We start from the raw sequence: 19259 nt of genomic DNA, 5'->3' as shown, positions 1-19259 counted from the left end.
CGGTTCATGGAATGGGCTTCAAGGTCAGATAAGTAGCAGCAATTTAGGTGAATGATGAGGCGATATTGAAGTAAAAAGATCCTCCTGAAAATGGACAGATGAGCAAACGTTTAAATCGGCGTGAAGTAATGAGTTTTACTTGAGTTTTATCATGCAAAGCCTTTCTCATGCCAAGAATCTTGGCTGAATCTAGATTAAAAAATAGCAGAGGCCTTCCTTACATCTTTCAGCAGATGTTATACCCTCATACGTATGCAGGATGTGCATGGCATGCAGACCTTTAAAGTCAAGTTGTCACTAAATTTGACCCGCTATATCTGTGCGCCGGGCAATATTACGGCATCAACTTGATATTGAATATATATCACTGGCAGTGCCAGAGAGTGCTTTGTTTGTGCAAAGCCACAGGAGCCCAAACAGAAGCCCTGCTGATTTGGCTAGCGAATGGTCGTCCATGAACTCCTGGGCCTTGTCCAATGGCAGCGCGAGCACCTCTATCGCCTCCCCTGTGTCCCTGAGTGCATCCCGTCAAAATTCAATCAGCTACAGCATGCAGAACATGAACAGACGCATCATGTGCTCTCAAAGACTGGAGACTTTCAGTGCATTGGCCCAACATATTCCTGTGTGGTCCTTACATGTACTGTTCGCACTGAAGAGAAACACAATGCAATATTAAAGAAGCCCCCTTGAAACTCCGTGTTTGTGCAAGCAACCACTGAGATTAATCAAGAGGGTGCTTCAGAATAGGCCAATTGATCTCAGCCATTTTGCGAAAATGAGGGACGATTGATCTCAGCCAATATGCAGCGATGAAGACTGCTAAGGAATGAAGATGAGCGAGGGGTCTCACTGGAGGCCGCCGCCGCCGCTGGTGCGCATGGAGTCGTCCACGTCGACGCAGAACATGTGGTGCTTGGAACCGGAGATGCCCGTGGATGACACATACATTGTCACCGGCCTCACCGCCTCCACCGGCACCACAAAGCCACACTCCTCCTCCACCTGCCGCACATGCGCATCCCCTTCTTTCCTGCTGTGGAATTTTTGATCAATCCTGCCTGTGCTGCTATCTCGTACACCCTCCCTCTGTCAAGCCCCCTCTCTCCTTGACAGCTCACACGTTCACTGGTGAACGGAAGCATGGGCTTTCTTAAGCTGCAGCACTGTCAGTGAGGCGCCAGGGGAATGACAGCAGGAAATAGGCAATGAAGGGACACGATAGAGACAGCCCAGTCAATGCAAGGGAAGTAAAGTCTGTCTGATGACAATTGAAGCATGAGAAGGTAGATTGAGGTACTTATTGGTGCGGTCACCTCCTCGCGAGCGATGTCTTCCAGGCTTTTGGTTTTGTCGATGATGCCTGCGCACAGCTCAAAGGTGAACCCGGCGCTTAGCGGCGGCTGCGGCCGGCCCTCCGCCTCGGCCTCCATCCAGCGCGAGGCATACACCGCCGGCCTGAACTGGCGCACCAGCAGCAGCGAGTGCAGCTGCCTGTGGTACAGAATGATCCCCACGCTGGAGTGCGCTGACACCATGTCCCACCTCCTCTGCCGACCTGCGCTCAATCCAACTCATCCTTCCATAATCCATCGATTGATTCCGTCAAATTCGTCCATCACTTCATGCAAGCACACTGCCAGATTGCACATTTGTGCACCGCAACAATCACCATATTAGCTGGGGAAGCTGCAATTACCATGTGTTGTGGCACCCTTCGTTCCAGGATCTTAGATCGTTCTAAATAAGGGTGTGCAGCTGCAAGTATTGGGGATGATGTAATTGCACGCACCATCAAGGTGGTACATAATGGTCCGTGGATGCACAAACTTGGACTCTCCAGGGCTCGGTATGATCTCTACTTCACCCAGGCGCCTGAGTGTAGCTTCCATGAGGCCTCCTGGGTTGTGCTCTGCTCACCAACACAATGCGCACTTAATACCTTGTGCTGCATCCATAAAAACAGCCATTGATGCCAAACAAGCACCGTGCGCTCATGAGCGGAAACAATGTGCAAAGATCTCCCAAAAAGCCTACCAACAGTAGTTCAAGTCTATGGGGGTGTGAACCATATGATTGTCGCCTCTTTCTCTTCAGCTCGGGGAGCACCTTTGGAGAAGGATTGCAGTCCATGCGGGTAGAGGTCTTCTCCAGGGTTTGTCAGATCGGGCATGCTGCTCTTTGTTCTTGTTGACCGCAGCTGCTTTGCAGATCCTAGACCTGCAGCAAAGAAAACAGGCCCACTGAAAGACACCCGGAGTCTGAGACAAGGCAGTCTTTGTGCTTCCGCTTTTCACATGCCACTTACTGCCACTAAACGTGAGCATGTACCCTGCAAATTGACTAATGGCGCATTGAAATATTTGCAAAGTCCGGCTTGCATTACAGATGTCTTTGACATTGCTGCTATCGCACACTTTGTTATTTGAGCCCTTGAACTCTCAAGGCGACTGTTTGGTGGTCACTCTATGCAAAGGAGATAGCATGCGCTGCTTATATCCTTGAAGGTTTCTCTGAAGAGGAACTGCTTGAAAACTGAGAAAACAGTACCTTGTCTGGACTTCAGCTCATCAGAAACTTCTCAAGATCTGAGTAGAACGGCACTGGTCAGAATATGTTTCTTCAATTGCTACCTAGCTCACCCTACACTATATTTGCTGTTCTAGCGGCCAGGCAGCCCAATTCCAAAACCCCTAATCTCTCCTTAACTCTCACATCGCTCACATGAAAAGGAAAGGGTCATTATGTTTGCTCCTTTGTCATCACAGAAAGAGAATCAAGGGGCCTTGCAGGCTTTCTATATGTGTCTGCTGCACATCAAATGAAGAGGTAGCCTGAGGTGGCTACGTAGAAAAGTTCAAGCTGCACTAGCACCCTCTGGAGTTTCCTTGATGGCGTCAGCGGCGATGCCAGAAATGAGGCGGGTGGCTGCCAGGGTGGCCAGCAGCCCCACAGCGGTCAGCACCAGCTTGAATGATTGAGGGATGCTCCCTGAAGCTGTCAGGGCCCCTTTGCTGGCACCCCCGAGCACCACATACACAACAGAAATTGGCAGCAGCCCAGCCCAGGAAGCTGCCACATAGGGCCAGAACCCCACACTCGTGACCCCCAGAACATAGCTCAGCAGGGTCAGCGGGATCAGCGGCGACAACCGCAGCAGGAACACCGTCTTGGCCGGGGCTCTCTCCGCCACTGCGCGGTCGATGCGCTTGAAATTTGAATACGACCTCAGGTGAGGCTCCAGAAGCGGCCGGGCCACGGATCTGCTGAGAGCAAATGCGAGCGCGCAGCCGGCGGTGGAAGCTAGAGAAACCACTGGGACCCCCAGCAGGGGACCGAATAAATAGCCGGCAGCGATGCTGAGAGGTGCGGCCGGCAGAAACAGCGCGGTGCCGGCGGCGTAGAAGGCTGCGAAGAGCAGCGGCCCGTAGGCGCCTGAGGAGGCGACCAGGGCCTCAACATAGCTCAGCAGGCCTGCTGGCTGCATGGCAGCTGCCGCTAACGGCGCGAAGCTGGCATTGGCCTGCATGCATCGTTGGCAGGACAGCTGGATGCTGGAGATGGCAGCGTGGTGTAAGGTGTGGCTGAACGCAGCCGCGCTCCTGCTGACGGCTTGCAGAAAGTCTGGGTGCTGTCTGTCAAAACTTGCTGCTGGTGCCCCGTCCAAAGGAATGCATGCGCCTGAACAACGTGTAGGGGCCTTGCAGGTCAAGGGATGGGTGGCGGTGCGCCGCAGCAACCTTGGAGGTTTCCCTGCGACGCACCGCCCATCCCTCAAAATACGTTGCAGCAGGCCTCGAGATCACTGTTCGTAATGGTCTGGACTGACTTGCTGCAGAGGGTGGAAAAGGCTGGGCAAAACTCCCTCGAAGAGACGAAGGAAGAAAACGAATCGAAAGTGACTTTATTTATTGTAAAATCCTTCGAAAAGGTAGACTTGATGAGTCCAGAAATTCCCATGGGCATGCCGCAATTATCGGATCCATGCAGGGCGAAAAATGGACATCAGGGTTACTTTACCGATGTTTCCAACATATGTATTTGATTAAAACATACCTTGACGATGGAAGGCGGACAAGCTTCTGAAACGAGTGACCTTGTGTGTCAGGAGCCTCGTGTTCATTCAACCTCGTGCGGCCTGACCCATGCGTCTGTGACTTCTGCGCTCCTGAAGTGGCCAACAGCTTTTACAACGCCTTCAAATGGACATTTGTATCGCTTTCTTTCCAGAACTCATCAATTGCTTCGTGGGGAATGAAATGTGTGTCGGAAGAGTTGTCGAAGGCGGCGTTCCTGAGAAACTCAATACTTGCAGTTGAAGAGCAATACGATCAGATCGACGGAAGGATGCATCGATAAAAAGTTCTTAAGAAATCATTGTAAGTATGGAGAGAGGTCTGAGAACGCTGGAGCATAGCTCCCGCTGTATTTCGGATCGCCCCTTCGTTCTCAGGACAAATCAGTGTCATCCTCGAAGGCTGGACAGGCGATCAATCAGGATACAGGCAGTGAGTGTCTTGAAAGATGTCCCTACCTGGCAGCAATTGAGCGCATGCGCCGGTGCAAGCGCATTGGAAGGGTATGTACTTCGTCGGAAGGAGGTGCCCAGATCAGCGCCAACTCCTACATTGCCCACGACAGCTGATGCAGAGACTGATAAGCCTGTATTACTATACAGGTAGGATGCTCGCATAATTACGGCATCACTGTCCCTGCAATGTAAGATTTGGGTGGGCAAACTCTACATCTGCCAAGCATATTCTCCTTTTTTAGAAGTTCATGCTCGCCTCGTTTGGGCACCTTCAAAGACTTATATCTTGTATTAAATGCACACGGGGTTGTTCTGATCTCAGTCGTGTTCGTTGGTGTTCAGGGACACAAACGCTTGGTGCCCCTATTGTGAAAGGTGATTCCCCCTCTCAAAGTGCCTTTCTTGATGTCACTAAAGGGGCATACACAGTGCAGTTTCAGCGGGTGCTTTTGTCATGGAAGCATTCCTTTGCCAGACGGTGGTCGCTCACCTGCATGCATGGTCCAGGGTCACTTTTGCTTTGGCAGAGAAGGACGTCCCCTACGACTCGGTGCTTATAGACCTCAGAGACAAGCCAGCCTGGTACAAGGACATCGTTCCCACAGAACTTACACCTGCAGCCCGGATCAATGGCGAGCTTGTGTACGAGTCCATGGACATCTTGCAGGTGATACTGTTTGTCCCGATATGATCATATTTGATGAAGCTCAAGGCATGTTATGTATTTTTTTTGTGTGCTGCTCACTGATTTCTGTGGTGATAGACGAGTGCTTGAAAGCAAGAAGACTGACTGAAGGCAATGATAGCTCAGCAATTGATTGGTGACATGCCCATATTGTGTCATGCAGAGGCTGGAGAGGGAGTTCACAGAGTTTCCACTGCTGCCCAGCGATGCCAGTCTCAGGGAGGAGGCAGAGACTGTGATGGGTGCTTCAGAGGCTTTGGGCGGGGCAGGCTTCAGGTGAGCAAGAGGCTGTGGCGCATCAGCCATCTTCTTCACCTGATTTTGTGAGTTGGAAATGCCTTTTGTGGACTGAAGATGTCATAATGTCTGGCTAGCATTAGAGTCAGTGATACACATATGGAAATGGTGGGAGTTAACTCAGCTCAGGTACAAGAAGTACTATATTTCCAATTGCAGGTTTGTGGCTGGAGGGAGCTTGGCCACAAGGCCTGATGATGAGAAGCCCGGCCCTGCCAGCGACAGCCAGCTGGCAGAGATGCAGGCAGCGTTCGAGGAGCAGCTTGCAGAATTCGAGCAGCAGCTCAGCAAGCACGAGGGCCCTTTCATTCTCGGGTGCACATCCCACCTCCAACAATGCTTTGCAGTAGGGCTTTTTTGGGCTGTATGTCCTCCTGCACACTTACAGCATCACTGTATCTCTTTTGGTGCACACTATTCCTACAAGCGCCGGCTTCTCTTACAGTTGCAACTGCTTGTAGGGAGTTCGGCCTGGTGGACATAGTGTATGCACCAGCATTGGAGCGTTTGGCAGCCAATCTGCCGGTCATGAGGGGCTTCAAGCTGAGGGACCATCCTGACTACCCGCACACTGCTGCTTGGTTCCATGCCCTGGACCAGAGGCCTGCCTACCAGAAAGTGAAGAGCGACGATGTCACCCACAATCAAGTCTTCAAGTGAGTCCTGCCCATCTGCGCTGCACCCAAAAAATCATGTCTGACTGTACTTATGGATGTGTGAAGGTTCCCAACAGATCGGACAGCATCATAGCGACGACAACAAGAAGATTGGCAGTACCCTGGGCAAAATCGTCCAGACTTGCCACTGAAAGCACCAAGATGATGAGATGCGCATCAGTAGATGTCACGCCCACCATGATGTTACAAGCTGCTAGTATAGACTGGCTTCATCATGTGCACGATTGGAAGCTTTCATATTTCTCATCTGTTGTTGCCCCTCAAGTTCATAACCTTGCCCTTAGTATCTGACCAGTTGGGTCATTCAGCTGGTCTGAACAGCAGCTCTGCCTGGTGCACAGGAGGATATTTGGAGTGCCGCTGGCCGCAGCTCCGGCAAGCAGTCCTGGGCAGGTGGCGGCGCGCAAGGAGGCGGCCGCAAAGATCGCGGCCAACCGCACCGCGGTGGTGAATGACCTGCTCAAGAACAGCGGCATCGTGCGCGGCCGGACCAACCAGTACGGCAACACGCTGCGCGCCGTAAACGGGTACCCAATGGAGCCGTCACCGGCCGCGGTGGCCGCTGTCGAGTACGCGCTGCGCCGGCTGTGCAGCTGGCTCTTGCACGGTGAGCATCTCAAACTTTGGCAACTTTTCAAATTCCGTCACAAGTGCAATTGAAAGCTGCAGAAGCATGCATGCCTAACTGTCCCTGGTGTTTGCACGGTAGAGTAATTGTACACCATCCTTGCTTATACCCCAATCTCAAAAAAGATATGTCTTTTCAGATTACATCGGGCAAGGATTCGCACAGCTAACTAATGACAACTCCAGCAGAGCCGTTGGCGTCACATGCACGTGTTGTACTTCAGGCACGCCTGGGCCAAGGCACCCGGACCTGGAGGCAGCAGCGCTTGGGTCGGCGGCGCTGGTTTTCTTTGCTGGCAGAGCCTCTTCACCCAGGGACCTGAGCGCAGCTGCCTGCACGGAGCTGAGGGATGGCTGCTGGCAGCTTCTCAAAGACATGTACTGATGCGCTCACAATCAGAACCCAAGCGCTCAGAAGAGTTCTGCTTTAACGGATGAGCATACCTTATTTTTTGCTTTCATGAAGGTGGAAATCACGGCATCAGATGAGCCTAAGCTGGCCAATCTCAAACGCCACTCTTAGTATTAGAGTTCAAAGAGACAGCCCGGGGTGCAACTGTCTATCTTGGAAATAGTAGAGGAGGTGGAAGCTTTTGTGCGGTTGTCAGCAGTGCTCGTGCACAAATCTTGGTCCACCTGAGGTTTGGTCTACTTGGTACGTACCTTTTGGTTGGTTTTAATCCTATGGAAATTCTTTACTAGCGGTAGGCTCAAGCTTCTGGCAGGCCGACAATTGTCACGGTTTGGCTGGACCCCCCTTTTGTCAGGCTCATGCAATGACGTCTGATTGCAGCTTGGACCTTGTGCAATTGTGAGGGGCACGTGAACTTCATTTTGATGAAGTCCTACATAGTACTGATATGGCGATGTGGTATCGCTTGCCCGTAAATCATATTCAGTGCTCCTGTTACCCTGTAGAGTCTGCAGTGTACTGCTTATGTAGAAGCATGATCTGTACTTCATGATGTCACAGCATGCATGTCACTGACCACATGTTGGTTACCCGGCCATGTGGTCATGGTCAAAGAAGGTGCTCAGTAGTCACACTGGACGTGGCCACAACATCCATCGAGAGCTACAGTATCATGCCGTGATTTATGACTGCCTCATCAAAGAGTCAAGTCAGCGTCAATTTTAGGACTTCAACTGCAATTTTACGGATTCGTGCTTTCGCATGCAAGACTTCCCTGGACCCGTAGCCGCTCTAGGCAAAGGACAGGCGCGAACACCCCTCAATCGGTACACCATATTTTCAAAGCGGAAAATTCGAGAACCTGGAAATTTCGAGCACCATTGGAATTAGCCAGAATGACACATCAATTGCACGTGGACTAGAAAGCGTCCCAGGACGGCATCCCTGTCTGCAACTATCGCTGTTGATTCTAAAATTCGAGGTTAGAGTCTTACTAGTTTAAGAAGATCGTCTATCGACAGTTGTTTAGATTGATCATGATTCTATATTCTTGCCTCGCACTGGTAGAGCCTGTGTGCTCGTGCCTCGTGTCTACCGAGGTTTCCGTCAACTTCGCACACTCTCCTTGTGAAAATTCCGGTTCATTCGTAGCCTTAAAATTTTGTCAATAACATATTTCTATATTTCTATATTTATATTCTTATATTATATTTCTTACTGCAGCAAAAAGGGGCGTGCAGCACTTTTGGGACTTCCAAGGTTCGGTGTCCCGTCTCTGTCCAGGTAAGTTATTCTGTTGTGAAGACAGCACACTTGCTTGGTGTTAACAAATGGCGGATCCCTCTTTGTTTGGATTGCCTTCAGTGAATTCACTTTCTGCAAGGCCACTTTGCTGCAGCACCCTGCCAGCCACTGAAATCTACTGCGCAATGACTGTGCATGTTCGTGACTCAGGGCCTTCGCCAAGATAGTACTTCAGAACATGGCCGGAACAGCCATGGATGACAGCACGTCAGAGGCACTCTCCAGCACCACGAACAACCCTTACAAGCAGCTCTTTGATCTTGCAGCTGAGGAAGAGACGCTGCAATCAAAGTTGAAGGGTTTGAGGGCTGATATTGAAATCGTTGAGCAGTTGACGGATGAGCAATTGGGCAGGATCCTGATGGAGCTGTCAGCCGCCACTGAAGAGGTGAAAATTGCCCAGCGCCTCCTGGATATCCTTGAAAAGGATGTGCTGCGATCGGTCTTGCAGGCATTGCTGAACCACGAGGAACATGCAAAAATCAACCTAGGATTGAAAGCTGTTGTTCAAGCACATCAAAGCAATGCCATCACCAGCTTGGATGCTGAAAAGATTGTCGAGGTCTGGGACAGGGTTGGCACGTCAATGTCATCCAAAGTGCAAGTACTAGTAAGAATAGAAAGGGGTTTAGTTTTGAAAGGCCACAATAAAATATCAGCGCTTCACGCAGCACTGCACCTCTGCATCACGAAGCCTGATGCGGCATCGTTCAGGCTTGAAGACAGAATGGTCAATTGGAATTTCTCCGCGGCGCAGCACACCCAAATTGTATCCGAAGTGAGAGCAACTCTATTCAAGGCGCACGCAGCAGTTGGCGGGAAGTTCAGGGCTGTTGAGGCGCAGTCAGCTGCCATGCAGTCTCAGAAGCACAGCTTTGTCGAGCTGCAGAGCCTCATCCAACACGCAGAAAATCGCCTGGCAGAAGTGGTGAAGGCCCAGCAAGACATCAAGCATGCCCTCAGCAGGCTGCACCTGCAAAATGAGAAGCCTGAAGAGCTGATTTCACTGTGAACTACACAAGTCCATACATAGAATCCAACACATGAAGGAGCTCATCTGTAGAGTTGCAGACCTGGCAATTTCCCATTACTGGCCAGGATGTGTTTTCCATAGTGGACAACACATTAGTCCCTCGTGCACAGTTGGCAATGTCCTTGACAAACATAGTAGGCTTTTGTAATCCTGGAAGAATTTTAGAGTCGCGCCTCAGTTGATTATGCAGATATCTACGCATAGATACGCATCGATGAGTGTGTCGGGTGTGGTCTGGCTGACCAAATGGTGGCATCGGAGCCTATTGTAACACCGGTACATTTGGGACATCTTAATGAGAGGCTTCTGGGTTCACTGACCAAAGTGCCACAGCATGTTAATCATAAAAAATATGAATGAAAATTAAAAATTTCAAGGGAAAGCCATTTGTACATGTGCACAAGAGGGATGGGCCACTTCTTTACATCGTTACCCTGCTATAACACAGTGACACTGTCACATAGCCAAACTCCCGATACAGCGACCAAATCAACTACAGTGTGCAACGTGCAGTGACCAATTTGATGCACACTCCTGAGCGGGTGAGCAAATACACGCAAAGCATGTAATGTGTACTGAAATATTTTGGGAATGCCCGATGAATCTCCTACGCACACAGCAACCATGCATGGCAGGATCTTGCAATGCAAAATGTCCACACAAGATATGCAGCCTCCTACTTCATGATTGTACTCCTATTTTCCTCTTTCGGTAGTACTAAGTACTAAGGATCCCCTTTCAGACACAGAGATCGGACTACCTCTCTACTTTGCAGCACAAAGAACACTGCATGTTAACACGATCCTCTTAGCATCATGAAGGATTCTCCCCTTGTATAGATACCACAGGCTCTGCGCACCCCAAGCCAGCCGTCTACAACACATTGCAAGCATGCATGGCATGCGCGGGATCTACTCCTATTACTACAAAGGTCCTCGGACTTAGCCGAAGCCGAAACCGGTGGCGCCCTCGTGCAGCGCGAGCATGAGGCGGTCGCGCAGCTGCTCCTTGCTCTCGTACTCCACCAGGTCCAGCTGGTTGAAGCAGGTGTGCGCCGCCGGCAGCTTCTGCTGGCTCCCGTACGCCTTGTGGATCTGGAACTTCTGCGGCCCGCCGATGCCCTGCGCGTCAAGTTAACCCATGACTCAGGATCAACCCCAATCACTGACGCACTTGCCATGCGTCTCACTTCATGCCATGTTTCAGCACCGACCCAACTCATAGTAGCAGTTGCCTTGCACGCCACTCGTGAAGCTCCTATGCAATTCCCTGAAACGTCCCATGTACCTGTACAACAACTGAGGACGCCAGCATGACCATTTCAGTGTCTTGTTTGCTTTAAGGGTGAGACAGCTAGGGTGCCCAGAACGACCCTATGCTGGGGTTGGGATCAGGCATCTTGAATCTCTTCTCTGCATGCTCCTCACACGACCATGAACACGCCACAACAAAGCGCTTGCTGAGCACAGCGCAACGGTTCTGCATGCCGCTACGACCAGTGTAAACCGGACACAACAAAGGGCTCGCAGAGCAGAGCAGGGGCAGCGCACCTGCAGGGCCTTGAAGCCTTCCAGGGGGACCTTGGAGGTGCCGGTGACAAACTGCACCAGCAGCGCCAGGTCCTCCTTGTCCATCTCGCGCACGACCTCCCAGAAGTACTGGATCACCGGGGACGCGGGCGAGTAGCCATGGTAGTCGGTGTTGGCGCGCAGGTCGTCCACATCGATCTCCGGCAGCCCGCTGATCAGCAACTCCAGCTCGTGGTCATTGAACATGGAGATCAGATCCTGCGCCGCGTGATAAACCCCACGTGAGCTGTTTTCCTTCACACATTACCGGATACCTTATATGTTTCTAGCCTTCTGCAACCACAGCTCTAATGACATTATAATTTGCAGCCTCACTGCTAATCTCACTTATCACCCTCCTGCTCTGGATTCGGGTTCGGCAAGCCTCGTACACACTTCTATTCATATGAGAGCAGGGGGCGCAGCTATGCATGCGGCGTCCGAGCTGGTGCAGCATTGCTCTGCATGCAGCCCTAAAATGAACGAGAAAAGAACAGCAAATGCATGATGCAGTATTGACAAATCCCATCAGGAACCAGTTGCTCCTCAGCAGCTCATTACTTGCACATCCCTGCAATATGAGCAGTGAAGGAAAGCGAGCCCTGATGGGACCGGTCATAATCAGAGACTAGTGAGGAAGGCAGGGGGGCCGCACCCTGGGCACCATTTCCCAGAAGCCCTTGAGGAAGGCCTGGATCTGAGCGCGGATGGCCGTGGTCATGCGGTGCTCCGCCACCAGATCCACGTACTCGCGCTTATTCTCGTTCGTCACCTGCCGCCCCGCAACAGCACCACTCTCAGTACGCGCACAAATATTTGTCCCTTACAGCATTAAAGAAGACTACAGCTTGCAGCGCAGCCAGCCCAGAGTATTCACATAGAACCTCTTTGAGCAAGCAAGCAAAGTCACTTCTATCCATGCATGGCCACAATCCTCAAGGGCAACCAGCTCAGAACCAGCAGTTCCTGCATTCTCTATGGCGGCGCGCTCACAAGAGCCAATTGATTATCCATGATCTAGTGCATGCAAATGCAAAAAAATGCAGGAAGGAGATAAAACGGCAGCCAGGGGAAGCACCTTGATGTCACGGCCGCCGGGCTTGAGCTCGACGTGCTCCACGCGGCCAAAGTAGTCCACCTCCTCCACAAAGTTCAGGTCCACCACATCCGTCATGTCGTGCTCCAGCAGCCACGTCAGGTTCTTGAAGTACTCCGGGTCCACCCCCTCTATGTCCTGCGCACACATCCACACAAACAACGCGCCTCAGCAGCTGCCTCCTCTTGGCGCCGGCCTTCAAATATTCTCAAGGGTTGGAGCAGAAAAATTTATGCTGGTGATCGCAAGAACCCCAGTACTGGCAGCACGTTTTTGGAACTTGAGGCAAAAAATGGTGCATTAAGCAGCAGGACAAAGGCAGGCAGGGTCTACCTCCCAGGGCGTATGCAGCAGATGCTCTTACACGCGAGCATGCAAGAGTAGAGGAGTAACCCTGCTTCCTTTTCTGCTCCTGCATTGCAGGCTTGCAAGCACCAGCTAGTTGCATCGACTTAAGGGTGCTGCAATGGAGGCGCACCTGGTAGGTGAGGGGCTGGCCGAGCATGTGCTTGTAGAAGGAGCGGGTGAAGTAGGCGTCGATGAGCTGGCCGTCGTACAGCGCCTTGCCCACCACGCGGCCCACAAACTTGAAGAAGTCCAGATGGTTGGTGCCGCGCGCCTCGTCGTTCTGCACGATGCTGTTGGGGTTGGGCTGGAACGTGGAGCCCCCCGTCGGCACAAACAGCGATATGTTCGGGTTGAACGTCTCCCGCGCCATCACCTGCACGCATGCAGGTCACTTCAACATTCAAATTCAAATTTGAAACTAGAATTTGCAATGGACGGGGGCTCATAGTATATGGGCAAAAGGATGCAAGGTGCCGTAATGCCCATGATGATGGGTAGGACGAGAGCAAGAGAATGAAGTTCAAAATAAAGAATTCCTTTGTATCTGTCAGAATTAGGACCCCCAGCCCTGTCAAGGTCAGCAAGGGGGTCATTCAGGAAGGAAGAACATCGCAAGAGCAAGGGATGTACCTGGTACCACTCGCGGGTGACACCGCCGGCGTCGATGCCCTCCTCGCTGTGGAACTGCACTGACAGCTTGCCCCGCATCTCCTCAGGCGTCCTGCAGGCGCCGCCCAGGACACGCTCAGCTCAAACACAGACACCCCCTCTCGTCAAAAACATGCATGCACGGTTTTGCAAGGAGCCCAGCAAGGCCCAGATACAGTCATTCAACATATTCAGCTTGTTTTTGGACACTGATGGAGATTGTTGCACATGCGCGTGCACGACCCAAGCACACCCTCTGGAGAACTGCAACTGCAAAATAAAGAGCGTGTAGAGGACGATTGGACAATTGTAGAAGGACAAGATCATTGCTGCAAAGCAGGTTGGGTGGGGCACGCACTTGGAGCGGAGCTGGTGGAAGGAGTCCTCGAAGATGTGCTCGCGGCGCACGTGGATGCGCAGGGAGCCGTGATAGCGGTCGCTGGCGGAGCGGACCTGGCTGCGGAAGAAGGCGCGCTTGTTGTCAAAGTCGATCAGCCGCGGTGTGCGCATGAGCTGCGTCAGGGGGCCCTCCAGCAGCAGCTGCACGTTCTGCTGGATCAGCACGTTCACCAACCGCCTGTGCCGCTCCGCAAACCTGCGCCGCGCATGCAATCCGGTCAATGTTTTTTTCTTTTTCTGTTTTGTTTCAATTCCTAGCCTGCTCAGCACTCCGCTGCTTCAGCCTGTATTTGGGTCCTTGGGATGATCTCCCTTCTCCCAGCTCATGGCCGTGCCTTGACGAGGCGCGCATGCGAGATCTTCACTGCACTCTCCTGTTCTGCAATTGCTGATTTTCTTCTCTTCTCTTCTCCTTCAGTTTTCTGGTTCTCTCTCATGCTGTATCCAGTGTTTCAGACGTGTCATCTGGTTCACCAAATCAGCTCTCCCCTGGCTGCTGCTTGTTTAAGAACAACTGAATTTGTCTGAGATTTCTCATGATATGGTGAACGTGCCTGGGAGCGCTGTGCCACCTTCACAGCTACTTCTTGGAGCCATGCCTCTCAAGCGCTACAAATCACAATTCATGATGATGCGATGGAAAGGTTGCCAGCAACAGCGCATGCATAATTACATAGGCCTGACTCGGCAGAAAATACTGCCTGATTGTGAAGCACACAGCAAGGGGGTGGTGAGCCAGCAGCAGCACCTGAGGAAGGGCAGCTGGGCCTCGAGGGGTTTGCCGTCGGGCGAGGCGCTCTGAAAGGGTGTCTCCTCGGACGTGACAGGGGCCAGCGAGAGGTCCATGGAGACCGAGGTGGAGGAGCGGCGGCGCATGCTCAGCGGCGGCGGCAGGTGCGAGGTGCGCGGCTCGCACAGCACAAAGAACGCCTTCACCAGCGGCAGCACCTGAACATTTGTATGGTCAACACTCAGTCAACTTGCGATACGTTGTGCTGGATATTCTTGTTGCGTGCAGAATCAGCAGCATGTGGAGGACTGTGCATAATAATACCTTATCAAAGATTGTTTCAGCAGGTGTGCATTGTCAATAAAGCAGGCGATCTGAGCAGAGCTTGAATTTTCCATTCCAGCAACGGTTTTGAGGTCCCCCAGAATCAACACAGACCAATGGACTTTCACCCTCTGCCTTTTCCTGCTACAAAATGCGTGCTACAAATGGTACACCTTCACTTATCTGTACTGGCTCTGAGGGACCTGGCAGCATTATGAATGAGGGATTTCCAGGTTTTCTCTGCAATCTAACAAAAGCAGTGCGCAGGCTCTGTAAAAGAATTCACAGACCTGAGTGGCGCCGGGCGACAGGATGCGGTTGGGGTTGGCAACGTCGGCCGGGCCGGCAGGGTGCAACTTGGGCAGATCGGCCTCCAGCGCAGCGATGGCGTCACTGAGAGCAGCCCACAGCGGCTCTGTGCGCGAAATGAGCTCCTCCAGTCCTGCAATATCTTGCGGGTCCACCTCCTTGTCCTTGAACAGCAGATCCTGGCCGCCCACAAGCTGCAGCACACGCCCCGCCAAATTAACGTGTCGGTGCTGATTACTCATGTGCGGGGACACGGTATAAAGCATGAGTGAGGTATGCCAATGCTGAGGGCAAAGGACTCTACCACTGGGTCCGTGGCCCCGGAAGTGTATGGCTTTCATGGTTGTCAAACCAACGATCCAGCAATTTTGGGTTCACAATCGCGAGAAACCAAACATGTTCATGCGACTGCAGGCCCACGCAGGCAATTAAATACAATTAGCCCTCACAAGAGATCCTTGATGCCGTTATAAGAAGTAAATAAAAAGTGTTGAGATGGCTAAAGGGATGAGGTGGGCACCTGCACCAGGGGGGTCTGGTCCTTGACGCCCTTGGGGTTGATGAGGGCATTGATGACCTCGCAGATGCACAGCACGCGGCTGCCCAGGGCGCCCAAGCCTATGTTCACCACCGCGCTGGAGGGACCCTTGCCTGCCACCATGGCGCTCAGCTCCCGCACCGCCTCCCCCGACAGCCTGCACACACAAGAGAACATATGTCGTCAGTATCAATGCTTTTCCAGCTGTTGCTGCTCCTGTACAACATTGGGGGCCATGCATGCAAATATGGCTGTTGTAATTACCCCTACATTGAGCTAGCTGAGAGGCGGTATTGCAGGCCCCTGTGTGACCATGTGCATTCTGACACGATGCATGCATGGAAAGTCGACAAAGGGCTGCTATACGCACCACTTGTGATTGCAGAGAGGTTTTGTTCCAGCCTTCATGTGCATTTGCTAATTTAAACAGACAGCAAGGCCGGGATGAATTGGGGGAGTGCACGCACTTGTGCAGCTCGGACTCGAGCTCATTGAGCATGGGGGTCTTGCTGTCCTCGCAGCAGATCACAACGAGGCGGATGCACTTGGCTGCGCGCTTGTAGGCTGCCTCCGACATGCCGCCCTGGCCCAGCAGGCGTGGCAGCTGCCGCAGCAGCCCCTGATCCACGCCCTCCAGCAGCGGCTTCCTCGGATTCTTGCCAGATGCATCGCGCATCATCTTCTCCTCTATGGCAGCACCTGCACAGGAACGACCCACACACCGCTCATGCACGTTGCATGGCTTTCCAATTGCCAAAAGCAAGCTGAAAATATGCATGCAGCATGTGGACATGACCAGGTCAGGTGCGCACTCCGCTGCACAGCGGCCATTGCGTCGCTGGAAAGGCGGCGGGCTGCAGCAGCAGGGGTAGGCGGTGGGTCCTGCTGGGTGGATCCAGGGGTGGCGGGCTGGCCGGCCGCGCCCGCTGCTGCACCGGCGGAGTCTGCCGTGGGCGGCGCAGCCTCGAGCCCTGCAGCCGCATCCCGCCTCGCCTGGTTGCGCTCAAGTGCGTCGTGCACAAGCTGCCTCGTGGTGGTGTCTGCCAAGTAGTCGTACCTCTTTGCGACAGACAGCGTCACCTGGCCCCACAGTCCACAGCTCAGAAATAAAGCGGCAAGGACTGCTATGCATATAAAACCAAGTCCAACGGGGTTTTTGCAGGAAATGGCACCAACTGGGTAAGCTTGCAGCAGGGATGTTTATGTTATATCGAAGGTACCTGCAGCACGAACGTGTCAAGAGAGGAGCGAATGGACACAAAATCAGAAGGGGGAAAGAGTTTATACCTCTATGGTGGACAGAGCAGCTTCGAGGTGGGCAGCAGAGCGCTTGCACAGCGTCTTCCCCAGCAATTCCAGCAGCACGTCCAGGCCAACCTTGCTGTCCCTGGCAACGTCCTGCTCCTCAATGGCCTTGCCCTTCCCCTTCTTGTCCTGCACATGCCACACGCGAATCTTTAAGTGCGGTCTGCATGTTTTCACCTTCATCTATGAAGGCACAAAATGACAGCACCCTCGGGGTGCATCACAGCAACCAGCAAGGCATGGCAATGCTTTAAGGACTCGCCGACGCTGGGTTCACTGTCAACAACGTGATTGATTCATTGTTGTTAAATGAACACTGCCTCGTGGTGTCTTTGAAGCAGGCCCCGTGCTGACTCCCCTGTGCTTGGCTACTGACCTGTACCTGTGTCAGGATCATGGCATTTTTGCACATGCAAGTTATCGTGATCTATCACCATGGAAGCGTCAGCGAGAGCAGCAGCTACCTGCGCGCCGAGCAAGATGGCGGCTTGGGCCTCGGCCGGGCGGATGTCCAAGCGGATGAGGTCAAAAGCAGCCTTGGCAGTGTGCTTGGCCAGGTGGGTGACGAGTTCCAGGATGCGCCTGGTCATTGCCGGCGGCACAGCAGTGGCCCCGCGGCCCAGGATGCCCAGATGCACCAGTGGCAGCAGCTCGGAAGCTTCCTCCGCAGCCGCCATCCCCTCCCCAGCCTGAATGCAAAGAAATGGCTGAGAAGCTGCAGCCATTTTGGTGTGTATCCGACGTGCTTAATCTGGTAGATTGCTTGTAGACTGTGTCATTGACAACAAGCTTGCCCCGAAGCAGGGGCCAAGAGGTGCATGTTGCTCTCATAGACGAAAGAAGCGCAGGGTGAGCAGCTATGCTGTCACATCACCGCCCCAGCTTGTGCGTTTATGGGGCCACCATTCAGTAATGAGGTGTCAAGCTGGATTACATGTGGTCTGATCTGGCAATGAGCAGGGCGGCACCTGGAGAGCGGCAGACAGGGAGGAGGGCTGCATGGGCTGCTCGGATTCCTGTCGCGCGGCGCGGGCCTCATCGGTGGAAAGAGGGGCGCGCAGCAGAGACAGCAATATGCGCAGCGCAGACTCCATCGTGGCGCGGTCCTCGCAGAGGTTGAGGAAAAGGCGCTGCAGGTGCTGCTTCACCAGCGGCGACGTCACGCGCAGCAGCGAGATCAGCGCAACCAGCGCTTCGTCGTCCACCTTTACCGGGTTGAGCAGCTCCAAATCCTGCTTGGACAGGAAAAAAGCACAAGTCAAGACCTCTTCCTGGTTTGGAGGCTTCTTGATAGGACAGGCGATCACGAAATCCATTTCTCACCGGTCTGGGGCCCTTGCCAAGGTTGAAGAGGGACTGCTGGATGCGGCTGTCGACTGTGGCCTGGATTCGGTCCATGGAAAAGTCGCCATAGCCGGCCAGCCGCCCGGCCCCCGATGCCAGCCGCTGCCGCGCCAACTCACCGCGCCGTCGCGCATGGTCCCTCATGCCCCTGCAATTACAAATACATTCCTATGAGACACTGCACCTTTCCATCTACGACCATGGTCTAGTATTTGAGGCCTTGAACCCTTGTGTCAACAAGCCTACCCAAGCGCATGATTACTGCAACCGGTGGGGCTGGAGCATAAACTTCTGCCCTGAAGTACTCAATCATACACCATCCTGATCTTGTTACAAATTGCCATTGTATAGGTGAAAGGTCACCATTTCTGATGCATCAAAGATCCAGGGGATCGCATGTATGGCAGTGGAGGCAATTCGACAGTAAGCCTAATATATTAAGACTAGTATTGATCAATGTGCACAGGGGAAGTCGAGGACCACGCACCTAAGGGCGGCGTCGCTGAGCTCGCTGGGCAGAGTGGGGCGGGGAGCGACGTGGCGAGCGCCGAGGCGGCCATGGGCGCGCTCGCGCAGGGCCTGGGCCTCGGCCAGGATGGCTGGCGGCAGCTGCGCCAACATCTCCTCGTCCGCCGTCATCAGCACCTCGTCCCGTACCTCCGGTGGGAAGCTCGCGAGCGTCGTCGCCAAATCAAGCTCCTGCGGGCCCCTCTGCCCCGCCGCCGCAGCCGCCTGCTCAATACGCGCATGGCAGGATTCATCGACGCTCAAGACAGAACAGAACAACTTCAATTAAAGGCACAGGGTGGACTCCAGTCATCAATTGCCATCTTCCGGGTTGTGAGCCTCTAGCAGACTGCATGGTGAGCAGCACCGGTGCATGCTGATCACCAGGCGGTCGGTGGAAGGCCTCAACCGGGACACAGGCTGAAGGCAAGGGAGCCCAAAATTCCATTCTATCTGCCTCCAAATTCCAGATTGCAATGAGCATCAGGGCATGCCAAGATGGAAATCACCTGGGCGGCGGCGTGCTCGGCTTCGGCGCGGCGCTGCCGGCGCTCGCGGCGCTGCGCCTCTAGGACC

At 53.3% G+C, this 19259-nt stretch overlaps 4 protein-coding genes across 4 annotated transcripts; 1 reads left to right on the top strand and 3 right to left on the bottom strand.

The window, feature by feature from the left end:
* Positions 1–342: 342 nt before the first annotated feature.
* COCSUDRAFT_18769 (hypothetical protein) lies at positions 343–1559 on the bottom strand (the record flags this gene model as incomplete). The annotated part of the gene is made up of 3 exons (XM_005644662.1): positions 343–514; positions 854–1005; positions 1317–1559. Coding segments are annotated over 3 exons (567 nt in total), but the record flags the coding sequence as incomplete, so codon positions are not given.
* A 1325-nt stretch (positions 1560–2884) lies between these two features.
* COCSUDRAFT_7612 (hypothetical protein) lies at positions 2885–3499 on the bottom strand (the record flags this gene model as incomplete). Its single annotated transcript, XM_005644661.1, has 1 exon — positions 2885–3499. A coding segment is annotated over one exon (615 nt), but the record flags the coding sequence as incomplete, so codon positions are not given.
* An 843-nt stretch (positions 3500–4342) lies between these two features.
* COCSUDRAFT_67517 (glutathione S-transferase) lies at positions 4343–7806 on the top strand. The gene is made up of 8 exons (XM_005644660.1): positions 4343–4678; positions 4874–4906; positions 5039–5198; positions 5380–5492; positions 5673–5828; positions 5975–6169; positions 6532–6797; positions 7042–7806. Exons 1-8 carry the CDS (start codon positions 4386–4388, stop codon positions 7200–7202), a joined length of 1377 nt encoding a protein of 458 aa, XP_005644717.1. The 5' UTR covers positions 4343–4385; the 3' UTR covers positions 7203–7806.
* A 2702-nt stretch (positions 7807–10508) lies between these two features.
* Positions 10509–14502, bottom strand: COCSUDRAFT_37891 (HECT-domain-containing protein; the record flags this gene model as incomplete). Its single annotated transcript, XM_005644659.1, has 8 exons — positions 10509–10688; positions 11118–11354; positions 11791–11907; positions 12214–12369; positions 12710–12952; positions 13210–13300; positions 13586–13822; positions 14375–14502. 8 exons carry the CDS (start codon positions 14500–14502, stop codon positions 10509–10511), a joined length of 1389 nt encoding a protein of 462 aa, XP_005644716.1.
* Positions 14503–19259: the final 4757 nt, after the last annotated feature.

This window comes from Coccomyxa subellipsoidea, assembly GCF_000258705.1.
Source record: "Coccomyxa subellipsoidea C-169, whole genome shotgun sequence".
Classification (NCBI taxonomy): domain Eukaryota; kingdom Viridiplantae; phylum Chlorophyta; class Trebouxiophyceae; family Coccomyxaceae; genus Coccomyxa; species Coccomyxa subellipsoidea.
This window is presented reverse-complemented; position numbering and strand designations above follow the sequence as displayed.

Excerpts from the sequence above, each read along its gene's own strand:
- COCSUDRAFT_67517 (XM_005644660.1), top strand. The coding sequence starts at position 4,386 with ATGGAGAGAGGTCTGAGAACGCTGGAGCATAGCTCCCGCTGTATTTCG. Across the intron at positions 4,679-4,873 it reads AAGCCTGTATTACTATACAG|GGACACAAACGCTTGGTGCC; the intron begins GTAGGATGCTCG and ends GTTGGTGTTCAG. Across the intron at positions 5,493-5,672 it reads TTGGGCGGGGCAGGCTTCAG|GTTTGTGGCTGGAGGGAGCT; the intron begins GTGAGCAAGAGG and ends TTCCAATTGCAG.